This window comes from Apis florea, unplaced genomic scaffold, assembly GCF_048593485.1.
Source record: "Apis florea isolate Af1SG1 unplaced genomic scaffold, ASM4859348v1 contig_3068_pilon, whole genome shotgun sequence".
Lineage (NCBI taxonomy): Eukaryota > Metazoa > Arthropoda > Insecta > Hymenoptera > Apidae > Apis > Apis florea.
This window is the reverse complement of record NW_028256700.1, coordinates 70,418-82,755: the sequence shown is the minus strand read 5'-3', so window position 1 is coordinate 82,755 and position 12,338 is coordinate 70,418. Positions and strand designations below refer to the sequence as shown.

General features: G+C 43.6%; 3 protein-coding genes across 7 annotated transcripts in view; 2 read left to right on the top strand and 1 right to left on the bottom strand.

Moving 5' to 3' along the window:
* Positions 1 to 12,338, bottom strand: part of raskol (Ras GTPase-activating protein raskol) — a 134,198-nt gene that overhangs the window by 75,836 nt on the left and 46,024 nt on the right. The gene's annotated exons all lie outside the window — the stretch shown is intronic.
* LOC147657584 (uncharacterized) lies at positions 6,645 to 10,782 on the top strand. The gene is made up of 4 exons (XM_086908329.1): positions 6,645 to 6,875; positions 8,238 to 8,331; positions 8,807 to 9,012; positions 9,171 to 10,782. Exons 1-4 carry the CDS (start codon positions 6,829 to 6,831, stop codon positions 10,585 to 10,587), a joined length of 1,764 nt encoding a protein of 587 aa, XP_086764455.1. The 5' UTR covers positions 6,645 to 6,828; the 3' UTR covers positions 10,588 to 10,782.
* Positions 10,606 to 11,726, top strand: LOC147657583 (uncharacterized). 2 transcript variants are annotated; one of them, XM_086908330.1, is made up of 3 exons: positions 10,606 to 11,069; positions 11,150 to 11,327; positions 11,454 to 11,726. In XM_086908330.1, exons 2-3 carry the CDS (start codon positions 11,219 to 11,221, stop codon positions 11,699 to 11,701), a joined length of 357 nt encoding a protein of 118 aa, XP_086764456.1. In that variant the 5' UTR covers positions 10,606 to 11,069; positions 11,150 to 11,218; the 3' UTR covers positions 11,702 to 11,726. The 2 variants fall into 2 exon arrangements, with proteins under 2 accessions (XP_086764456.1, XP_086764457.1); XM_086908331.1 differs by having other exon boundaries at positions 10,660 to 10,778.

Here is a 12,338-nt window from a genome sequence, read left to right as displayed (position 1 = left end):
GATTTTCAAACTCCACGTCGTCTAAAATCAATTGCAATTTAAATTTCAATTCCAACGACATGGCGACTTGTTGTTGGCTCTGTTTGAACAGACCTCAACCGGGTCACCAGAGCGTTCTAAATTATTATCAATCTCACGGTCCCCGATCCGACGAAACTTGCGCCCGTCGAGATCGATTCGAGCAATCGGCCGATTTAAATTTCATCGGGAGGTGTCGTCCACCGGACGCTTCCCGCGAACAGGTGCCATTTAAATTTCAATTCTCTTCGCTACTCGAGGCTGTCACGAGCGGTGGGTGTCATTTAAATTTCAATTTCGCCGGTGGGCGGCCCCGTTTACGTCAGCGTTATCCCCCTCGCCGCCCCCTTCAACGCTTAATACCGTGTTAATTAATTCGCCGACTTCTTACAACGCGATTCAAATTTTCGACTGGATTTATTGGATTTAATTATAATTGTTTGTCGAATTAACCCCGTTAGGAATGAGAAAAAACTCGGTGAATAAATTCGAATTACCGTTCTGGCAAGAGTATTTATTAATCCAAAGGATAGAATTATGATTATTGGTAAATCTTTTCATTTTTTTTTTTTTTAATCAAATTCAATTGGGAAAATACGCAAGCGAAGAAACAATAAAAATTATCGATAAAAGTGTTAAGATTAAATTATGCTGATAATCGAATTGATAAAGTTTATGGACGAATAATTACCATAAAATTTATTTAAAAAATTGGTGAATTTAAAGAGACTGAATCTTAAAAATTAATAAAGAATTTAAATCGAATAAATTGAAAATACTGTCTCTGTTACTACTTTATCTAATTTCACTCGTCTGACGCGTTATTTACACGAATCACAGTAATAAAATTTCCAATATTTAAAGCGATTCCAACCATCTCCATCGATCAAAATTCCTTAACAACGATTCCTCGTTGAAATTACCACACATTTCTCATAATATTCGCGAATATGATTCGCTTCTCACAACGATATGCATAAATCGTTCCGATGCTCGTTAAAAATGCAAAAAAAAAAAAAAAAAAAAAAAAAGGAAAAAAATGCAAAGATAAATTTAAAATCGCGTCATCAAACACACCATCTTCCAATCGAATCAAAATATCTGAGAGAAGAACCTTGATCTTTTGTAATTACAATTACAATTCGACGCCTAGTTCTGTTCCATCGATCGATCGATTCCACGAAGATCTCTGATCGATAAAGCGATGGAGGGCGCCGCTTGTAATGCGCACGCGCGATGGATCGGCCAACGAGGAAAGCCACGAGGCAGCCGCTTGTTGGATCCTGCTTTTTCTTCGCGGGGAAAACGTGCGTCACGGATTTCTTTTTCATTCGACACACGCCTCGCCCCTCTCCCTGCCCCTCCGTCTTCCGCCCTTTATACGCCCCTTTTTCTTTCGCCACGCGTTCCACGACGACGCGACGTTCCTTCTTATCCATCTTCTTCGAGATCCTCCCCCCCTCCCCCTCCCCCTCCACCTCCTCCTTTTCTCGTCGAGTGGAGAGTCCGTTCCTCGGCCGGGGAAGAAGAAGAGGTTCTCTGTCGTTCGTTACGAGCTTCGAGTTTGTTTCGTGCTCGAACGAGGATGATCACGATTACCGTTTTCCTTTTTTCCTCTGCACGGTAAGATTAATGGGAGGAGGGATTAATTAATTTCTTGTTAAAACGAAGATTTTTCTACTCATAAATAGATATCGAAATCTATCCGTGGAAATATATTCCTAAAGGATCGAGGATGGGATGATGATTTCCCCTCCTCAATTTCTATAATTACGAGATGACGAGGATTTCGATTCAGAATGTAATTTCGCTCGATTACGTTGATCCCTACACGACACCTACGATTCAAGACCACGCACGTGAAAAGAATTGGAGAAAAAGTTTAGTTCAGTTTCCGATTAAGTTTTTCAAGACGAAGATACGCAGAAGAAGTTTTTCCATTATCGATTTCCTTCTGCGTCGAGAATTCTTCTAAATGCTTATTTCAACCGTTGAAATAATGATAATAATAAGAAGAAGAGTAGAATGATCAATCGTGACCTTCCTCAATCGTCTGTCGACAAAATCTCTTTCTTTCTGTCTTATGGACCAGATCTTGTGTCGGATCAATCGGGAAAAGAGGGCAGAGGAAGCGCCAGACGAGCACAAAAGGCCAGCAGGAAAGTCGTCAGATGTTGGTCAGATTGCAAGCACTTGGAACGTTCGACTAGCATTTTACGACTCTGCCTTAAAATTGCGTGGATTTTACGTGTTTCCATTTTACTTCTTCCCATTTCTTCCGATTCAATAACGAAATTCTTCAGAATCTGCAAGCAACGAATCGATCGTCTTAATCTATCGTGAATAAATATTACATTATCTCAATCTTCCAGCTTCCCAGTAATTAAAAACAAATCTGAGGCAATCCGTAGCGTAAGCAAGACACATCCAGTGTTTCTAATTATCCGTTCCTATCATCCGTCGCCCTGAGAAACTAACACCACTCTTCGCGACCAGTCCCGAAAAAACGAGGAAAGCGACGAGTCTGGCGTAAAAACACGCGTCTCGACGCAAGCAAGTAAATTCCACGAGTCATTAGCGGCTGAAGGGAGAGAAGAAAGAGGATCGAACAATTCGCAGGCATCGATTCGCAGAAACCGCGCACAATTACCATTGCTGGTCGGTATCACGATGAATATCGATATAATTAACGTGGCTCGCTCTCGTGATCTCGAGCGTTGTCCACGTTGCGAAATTAAAATTTATTCCTACACGAACAAGCGTAATAGAATATTTCGTTGATGCAAGCTTGTTTAAGTCACGATCTATGATAGGGTTTTTCGTCGACCCAAGCTCGCTTTTGTTATCTAAAGGGTATATAGAGATAAGCCGAAATCCGGATTACAAATGAATTTACTTAGTTTAGTTTTCGTAAATTATAACACGTCGAAATCTTCGACGAAATCCCTACTAAAAACCCCTTCTCACGCCTCATTAACCTCGATCCCAATTTCTCCTCAATTAATTTCTATCCACGATCTAAAAAAAAAAAAAAAAACGAGTTCATCCCATCGCTATCGCTATTTCCTATCGTCATCGACGACCAGCCACGTGCCACGATTAATTATTAATTCTCATCGTACGAAAAACCTAGTTTCGAGACAAGCGACATCATTGTAATTATCGAGTACACGTATCTGATACGTAATAACCGTCGAACGGGCACGAGTTCGACCAGTTTGTTTCTCTATCGGTAAAAGTGGTTCAATTCCTCTTCGAATTTCTGCAAAAGAAGAAGAAGAATAATACGTGACGTGCCTCTATCTAATAAAACGATAATATTCTCATTCTGCTGTGGAACGGAATAGCTTTTAGTGGAAAAAGGGATGGCGCATAGCGTGCTCGTCACGTGACATGCCTCTGTCTAATCCAATAGTAGTGGGGATAATGCGACGTCGTACAGTTGTCTCGTAGGACCTGATCACGTGACATACCTTTGCCTAATCTACGGTGATGGGGATAACACGACGTCGTACGTTTCCTTCTGAAGAATCGAATCTCTTTCAATGATAGAGAAGGTACTCGACACGATGAAACGTTTTGGTAGAAACCTGGTCACGTGACGTGCCTTTGTCTAGTCCAGCAACGACTAACGCGACGTCATATACATTTCCTCTTGAAGAAAATTCGCCACAGTGAAGTGCAATCTTATTTGGTAGTAGAGGGGATAGAAAGCTGGTCACGTGACATATCTTTATAGCGTCAAACGTTCCTCTTCCACGGAAATTCCGCTCTCGATGGAAGTGAGATACTTTTAATAACAAAGAGAGTAGCTGTAATATCGTGCTAGTCACGTGACGTATCTTTATCTAATCTAGTAATGGCAGTGAAGATAATAAAATGTCATATATATTTCCTTCTAAAGAAATTCATCGCAGATCGAATCGAATGCCTTTTAGCAATAGGTGCGCGTCACGTGACTCACGATGCAACGTTTGGCAGAAAACTGGTCACGTGACGTGCGTTTGTCCAATCTAGCAATGGAACTGTGGACAATGTGACGTCACGAATTCTCCTCCTCGAAGAAATTCGTCGCACGGGAATCGGATCTTCTTTTAGCGATAGATGGAATAGGATGGTATCGTGCGCGTCACGTGACCACGATGCAACGTTTTAACACAACTTTGACGTACTATTGTTTAAACTAGCAGTGGCAGCGGGGATAACGCGACGTCATATACTTCCTCCTGAGAAAATTCGCCACAGAGGCATCTCGAATCTCTAGTTAATGGTAGAGGGAGTAGCGCACGTCACGTGACGCGTGCAACGTCTTGCTAGAAAGCTGGTCACGTGACGTACCTTTGTCCAATCTAGCAGCGGCGGTGGGGATAACGCGACGTATCTTCTTCTCCAGCGAAAATTCGTCGTAGAGGAATCGAGTCTGTTTTAGCCCATAGAGGGAGGCAATTTCTGTATCAGACGGGAAAAAAAGAAAGCACATTCCATTGCATATTCTATTAACGCCGGCAATGAACGTCTCTCGCTGTCTTAATTCCGACCCCTATATAGCTGGAGCCATAGCTCGCAGAAAATAAGCTGTGGATTTATGAGCGGATTAAACGACGCCGTTGCGAACAGATTAAGGGACAACGGACGGAGAGGGTCGTGCGTGGGAAGAAAAACGATGCCGCCTTCCACGGACGGAGGAAGGGAGGAGATGGGGAGGGGGATGCGTGTCTCCTCCTCGCCTGTTTTTCTCTTCCTTTCTCTCTTTTATTTTACCTCCAAGTTCGTTGGTCCACGCCGCTTTTATCGACGGAGTACGCCTCGTGTACGCCTCGGATATGAGAAACGGTAGTCGATGATGGGAAGGACCTACCGGACGTCAAGGGACGTAAGAAGATACCAGGGACAAAGGGATGATACGCGGCTAATTTATCGGTGTCTCGTTGAACCAAGAGAGAGATCTTGTGTCGACGAGCTGTCTCGAACCTGTTGTATAACCTTCCATCCCGGGACTCTACGATGGAATGCGTGTAATTGTATATTTGGTTCCTTTCTACTCTTTCAAATGTAAGTTATATAAAACACGACTCGAGAAAAATGAAAATCTCATACAGGGCTCAATGTATTTTTTACTTTATCTCTTTTTCGGATTAATAATGGATAAATATCTGAATACGAAAAATTTTGTGTCAAAAACCAATTTCGTTAGATTCCCGCCTAAAACTTCTCCAACAAAGAAAGAAGAATCGAATCCAGCATTTCGAAATTTTTAACCAGATCCAAAATTGCAAAGGATCAATCGCGTTCGTGTTTCGTTTTCCACGATCGACGATATTGATTTTCAAACGCAAACGAGGAAGAACTCTGGTTCGCGAAAATTACACCGTTAAGGTAATACCGGGTAATTCAGAGAACAAAAACGAAACGAACTTCTGTTGAAGGTGGAAGGTGTTGGCCGTGGCGAAAGGTTGGCCAGTTTTCAGCTTCGTTCCGGCATTCGACCGTGACGAAACCGCATCAGTCGTGCCCGATCCGCTGTTTGCACAGGTAAACAGCGGCATCGATACGCGTGTATACCATACCGATATTTCGTTCCCCTCGTTTCCCTGCCCACTTATCTTCTCGCGACGGTTTAGCCGCCGATCTCACCGTTTCTTCTTCTTCTCGAATCGTATTTGTATCGCCGTACAGTAACAGTGGCTGTGGAAAAGCATTTGCGCACGTATACGTTTATCAATGCTCTACTTCGAAATCCTCGCGTCATTTTTTACCATGCGGCCAGATAAAAATGCTGCCAACTTCGACGTTGCACGAAGGGACGTGTTAATGCTAATGTTTTGGAAAATTGTAAATTGAAATCGGATAGATAACGAAGCGTGAAAATTTTATTTTTCACATATCCGCCCCCTCTTTGATTCTTATTGTTTTGGTTGTTTCGAACAATATAGGATTGAAAAATTAAGAAACTAAGAAGGAATTTTTATTTAAGCTTATAGAAAGACGATATCTCGATCATATTTCAGATATTCGAGGCTCGATTAAGAATTATTTGTTTCAACTTTTTGTCCAACCGATGGCTAGACACGGGTTTAATTTAAATCTCGACGGGTTAATTTATCGTTCCACGATGCTCCACGATGTTTCCACGGCTGCGACGCTACCGATAAGGAATTACGACTCGATAAAGCGACATATATTTTCAATTAGATTAACCTTGCGCGTAGTTTCGTGTCGCGAGCCGATCGGTTTTACGACCGATTTCGTATCGAGTCGAAAGGGGTTCATGGGTTCTTCGATGATTTATGTTGTTCGCAGGCGGAGAATCGCGATTCGTAATTGATACGCTTCTATAATATCCGTATTCGAAAACACACTTTTACTCGTGCGATTGCCCAACTAGATAGAACAGCCGTGCAAATATCTTGCGAAATGTGGTTTCAACGACAGCTGTTGTTTGCAAATTTTACAAATTTTACGATGCTGTTATCTTAACAGCGAAGAAGAAGAAGAAGAAGAAGAAGAAGAAGAAGAAGAAGGACACGCATCAAATAAATAGCATTTGAAATTGTCCAAGAGTCGTGTCAATTTATCGATATCGAGTCGAGAAGAAAATTGCAAAAAAAAAAAAAAAAAAAAAAGAAAAACAGAAGAAGAAAATCAGGATGCAGTGAATTTCAAGTGGTAGAAAAGCATGTGGAAATTGTAAAAATTCTCTGTGTAAACAATTTGTGGTTTCCATTAAATTAATCAAATTATGAGCTTCGTTTTTTCGAGTCTCGCCAATATTCAAACAGAATAGGTGCAATAAATCGAGTTGATGAAATTATGGCGATGGCAACTCAAAATATGCATATACCCAATATCATAGAAATGTAAGTGTAATTTCTTTGTGAAATCCCGTGAGATGTACTGATTATTTCGATCTTGGAGAAAATTAGATGCTTGGATCAGGCTCGAGCGTGGATCCAGACGGGAAATGTTAAAAGTTCATTGTTTAATCGAAAGTGAATGCTCATTTAGGTTAATCGGTTAGTTAGGTTAATCCAAACGATGAGGAAACGATGCAAGAATTTCGAATGCATTGATACGACGAGTGAAAGAGGAAAAATGAATCATACACCGAACTTCACCTATCGAAACTTTGTTTACGCACTGCGAGTTGCGTAATCTTTGTTTTCAAGTATTATCACGCATATTCTAAAACACTGTTTCGCTTCGACACGCTCAAACACGTTTCTTTCCAATATTCTCCTCTCCTAAATACTCAAATTTCAAGATGCCTATCCCATTTTGGGGGACACCGTGTGCGGTGTTCTGTGATCAATTTTCCAAAATGTTCAAATTTCCATCTTTCGAGATCCCTGCCCCATTTTAAAGGACACCGAGTGCGATATTCTGTGATTAATTTTCCAATTCTCTTCCAAAATGTTCAAATTTCCATCTTTCCAGATCCGTACCCCATTTCAGAGGACACACTCTATAATTAATTTTCTTTCTCAAAATATTCGAATTTCTATCCCTTCGAGGCATTTCAAAGGCATTTTTTTTTTTTTTGGAAAGATATAGCGCGTGCTTTAAAATTAATTCCCTTTTTTTTTTATACAAAATTCCAATTATTACCAACTTTCAATAATTTCGTATCGTTGAAAGAAGAAAGAATGTAAATAAATAAATAGACACGTTCCCCCAAACCGATTCACGCACCGTTTAAACGCGATTAAACACCTCTCCTAATGGATCCTGACGCGCGTCCATTCGGAAGTATTTTTCAATTGAAAAAGGAGGAAGAGAGAGAGAGAGGGAGGGAGGAGGTGGGGTTAGGAATTACTAATAGGCGAGGATGCGGAGGATGCATAGGAGAAGGGTGCACACACAGCTGGCACCGTAACGTCAAGTTCCTTTTTACAGGGGAGTGGCCGAGCGATTTGCATGCGCTGGACACCGGCCAGCATGCTTATTTCGGATTTCGAATCGATCCGAACGATCCGAATCTCCCCCGTCGTTGAACAACGAGCAATGCGAAATTCGCGAGTAAATGCAAATCGTTGCACTGGAATCGAGCCATCGTTTCCAGGGAGGCCGAAAAATATAGATTTTTTTTTTTTTCTTTCCCCCTTTTTTTTAATCTCCTTTAATCTCAAACGACACTTCGTAAACGTTCGCTCCCCATCCCGCGTCTACCGGTTGTCGCCAACAACGCTGGAAAACCCGTATTCACGATATTTCAATTCTAGCACGAAAGACGATCACGATCAGTTGATAGGGATTTCTCCAACAACCGACACTGACGATCCGACGACTAATCCGAGGACTAGCAATCCAGTGGAAGTAAGTATATCGAGAACAAACTTTGCAACAACAAAGTTTCGTTCATTTTTTTCTAAAAATCATTTTCAACTAAGAGAATATATATATATGTGTGTGTGTGTATGTGTGTGTGCATATATGTATATATATTCAACGCTAAGTATCTTCTGACAAACTTGATTTTATCATTCCTTTACTGAGGCTGAGTTAATCACGCGATGCAAAAGTAGTAATAAAAAAAAAAAAAAAAAAAAAAAGAAACGAAAAAAACTCGTGCAAACGGCAATCGACCAAGTCCGCGCGTCCCCCTCCCCGAGAAATTCGAGATCGAATTTTCGCGCGGTCTGTTTAGAAAGCGTAAACTTCCTCCCGGTGGGAGGAAGAGGAAAGGAGGGAGGGGGGAGGAGGAGGAGGAAAGGAACGGCGTGGAAAAAAGCGGAGAGGCAGGGGAGGGGCGCGGACGATACGAGCTGTGTATGTAATTCGATTCCAACAGCGCCACGGCCTTGACAATCCAGAAACCACCACCACGCTACCCACCTGCTGCCCGCGTTACCCGCCCGGATCCACGTTGCTGGAGTGCCGCTTCGAAGGTGATCAACCTGTGGCAAACGTTGTCCAGGTACCGGGATGCGCCAACAAATACCCCAAGACGTGTTTCCTCCTCGAGACGCAGGCTTCGAGATCCGGCCCGACTTCCAGGTAAAGGAAAACGATAAAGGATAACAAATATTTCCACGAGCAACCCACGCGAGCCTTCATTCTCAATTTCTTTTCTTTTTTCTTTTTTTTTTTTTTTCTTCGTTCAAATTCGATTGGAAATTTCGATCGATCTTTTTCTTCCCTCTCCCCTCCCCCAGGATCGCGTGCTATCCCCAAAAGGACCCGATAAAATCGATCCAAAAGAATTCGTCGTGCGAGGAGGAGGAGAAGGAGAAGGAACGGGCCGGCAAAATGTCGATGGCGTACACGTTGGAGTCCCGCGAGTGCTCGGACGGTCCGTTCGCCCGCGCCATAATAATCCCCTCCGAGGAGTCGGCCGTCAACAGTTCCAACAAAGTCACCTCCCTTCACGTGTGCAAGGGGAAGAACCACCCTGTCCACCCGACCTCCAAGATAATGTACGGGCCGAGGTTGGACCACGGAGGGCGCAAAACGAAATGCGACGAGAACGAGGTGGAGGGGGAGGGGGAGGAGGAGTCGGCGCCTGTCTCGTTCATCGGTTGCACGGCCGGCAAGAAGCACGCCACTGCGAGGATAACCAAGTGCCACCACGGAGGTAACGGCGGAACCCGTTCGACGCCGTTCGGGACCAAGAGGTGCCTCGAGACCCACGTGCCCCGCAACACCGACCGGCCCACGGCCCACGCCTTCGTCCTCCCCCTCGAGAGGCCGGCCGCGTGCCACCACAGCACGATGGAGGCGAAGGTGGACGAGTGCGGGCCCCGTACGCGGATGATCAGCTACCCCCACGAGGACAACTTCTCCGGTTACATGGAGTCGAGGAACGTGGAGGACGGGCCCGCGGCTAGGATAATGCAGCAGTCGTTGGACACGGTCGACGAGGGGAACGGGCTCTTCGGGGGCGGCGGAATGGTGGAGGACGGCGGGGGGAAGCTCCTGTGCCGGACCTCGTCCGGATGCGCGACCAGTTGCGCGAGGCAGCAGGTCGCCGCCAAGAGGAGGGACGAGGGGGTGGAGGAGGGGGGCAGGTGCGACAAGACGACGAGGCAATACCCGAGGGGGAAGGTGTGCCCGGCGTATTGCTGCAAACCGAGCGGGCAAAGGCCCAAGTCGTGCATGATCAAGTACGACAAGGATTGCCGGAAGCCCGAGCAGCCCCCCGCTTGCCCCCCGGAGGCGGAGAGGCCGAGGACGTGCACCACGACGACGGAGAAACGCGAGAAGAGGAGGGAGGCCGAGGCGAAGGCGAAAACGTACAAGTTCCTGATCGTGCCGTGCACGATCGTTGGGAAAACGGAGGCGCCGGCAGACGCCGACGATTGCACCAGGCCCAAGGAGAAGAAGGAGAGGTTGGATTGCGGCGAGGAGAGGGTAGAGAAGGTAGAGTGTGAGGAGGAGGGGGAGGAGATACCAAAGATCAGTTCGGAAGAATTGCTCACTCGTTACAGGGATTATTTCTCGCCCAACACCCTTCACCGTTATGAGGTGTGCCGTTCGAAGAGGAACGGCCTTCAGGATCAGTGCAAACTCCCTATACCGCGCGCCGTCATCGAGTTGAAGATGAAGGAGTTGAGATGCAGGAGGAAAAAGTAGCGGGGGCGATCGCGGGGAGGGAGGGAGGGGACGCGTCGTTCGAAATACGGATGCTTCGTTTTGAAAAAAAAAAAAAAAAAAAAAAAGAAATTGTAGCTCGTTCGAAAGTGAAATTGTAACGTTTCGGTCTACCTGAAATCTTTGTTTGGAATAAAATATCGTATGATGCATCGAATAAATGAAACGAATGTGTAAGCTGTTTTGGCTTTCGTTTTTTCTTTTTTCTTTTTTCTTTAGAATTACGATTTGTCTTCGAATTTTCCTGCCTTTTTTTTTTTTTTTTTTTAATTAAAAAAAAAAAAAAATGGATCCCCGGCAAAAACTTGCCACGACTCGTCGTCGTTTTGCGAAATAAAAAAAAAAAAAAAAAAAAAAAAAAGAAAAAGGAAAAAAGAGAACGATGATTTAGAAAAATATACTTAGCGTTGAATAGAGGGAGTGTTTGATAAAAGTTAAACTTGAACTCTTGATAGAATTATCGTGTACGTATGAATAAAAATTAAACTCGTCCTATGATCGGATGTACATCGATGGTATAATCGAGGAATATTTTTTTTTATAGACACAGAATCCAAAACAATTGAAACAGGCGTCGAGGCTCACCGGGAAATCTAAAAAACGAACAAACAATATGAAAAAACTGAAATCTCGGGAACTGCACGCAGGAGTGGTTTACATAGATTGCGACTGCTATCATCGGAATGGGCTACAGCACGACTGTCCACGAACTTCTTGCACCGGTGAGTTGGATGATTTAGAAAAATAAAACGCGATCGATATATATATATATCTCGAAAGACGAAAATGCAAATTCATTCCGATTCGTTCGTGATATCTCCACCCTGTTAATTTTACGCGTACGACAGGTCCCCTGTGTAAAGTGAAACCCTGGCCCAAATGCGACTTGGGCACGTACTTCATGAACAAGTGGAACAAATATTACGAATATCTGGATACACTGCCGCCAATATCGTTTTGCGGCTCGAAAGAGAAATGGCAAGCGATCCTCGAGGAGGAAAGGCAAAAATTGAAAGCGAGGGAAGTACATGAAACGAAGGAGAACACCAACGTTAAAACCGAGCGTGTAGACGAGATGCTTACCGACGCAAAATAAACAGAAGAGAAAAAAAAAAAAAAAACTACGATTTGATAAATTTATCCTCTTATACACAATCTCGATATACCATCGTGCAAAGTAATAATGAATGTTTCGAAAACTCGACTGGAAGAAAACAAAAAAAAAAAAAAAAAAAAAGAAAAAAGAAAAAAGAAAAATAGCTTGATATTTATCGATCGAATAAGCATTCATAATAGGTGTTCGATTAGTATGCGACGCGGGCCATAGTCATTTGCGGCTATTTGCGTTTTGTGATTCTTTCCACGTTGGGGACGCGTATGCTAAAAGAAACAAATGAATCGAACGTGTGTACCGGAAGCCGCGGTACACAGCCGCGCGTCTCCGCTAAGAATACTGTTTTATTTCCGGCACGGGGAAATATACCAAAATACCACGAATTTCTTCGTTGGAAACGAAGCTCGTAAACTAAATTCCCTCGATGGTCCAGGAAAAAAGCTTTTTTAGAAAAACACGCGTGGTTCGAAATAACGCGTGGTTCCTCCTTCGAATTATCGTGGAGAAGAGTGCCGCTGCTATTATAATCCTCCACTCTCCCTGTTGCTTGTTCGAGAAATAAAGTAAGGGGAAAATTGTATTTACAAAATGAAACGTTTCGTTCTAAATATCCATTTCG

Bases quoted from the DNA above. Each gene is read 5' to 3' on its own strand.
- LOC147657584 (XM_086908329.1), top strand. From the start codon at position 6,829: ATGGCGATGGCAACTCAAAATATGCATATACCCAATATCATAGAAAT. The intron at 6,876-8,237 runs GTAAGTGTAATT...TTTCAATTCTAG, and splicing joins ATACCCAATATCATAGAAAT to CACGAAAGACGATCACGATC. The intron at 8,332-8,806 runs GTAAGTATATCG...CGATTCCAACAG, and splicing joins GGACTAGCAATCCAGTGGAA to CGCCACGGCCTTGACAATCC.
- LOC147657583 (XM_086908330.1), top strand. From the start codon at position 11,219: ATGAAAAAACTGAAATCTCGGGAACTGCACGCAGGAGTGGTTTACATA. The intron at 11,328-11,453 runs GTGAGTTGGATG...CGCGTACGACAG, and splicing joins TCCACGAACTTCTTGCACCG to GTCCCCTGTGTAAAGTGAAA.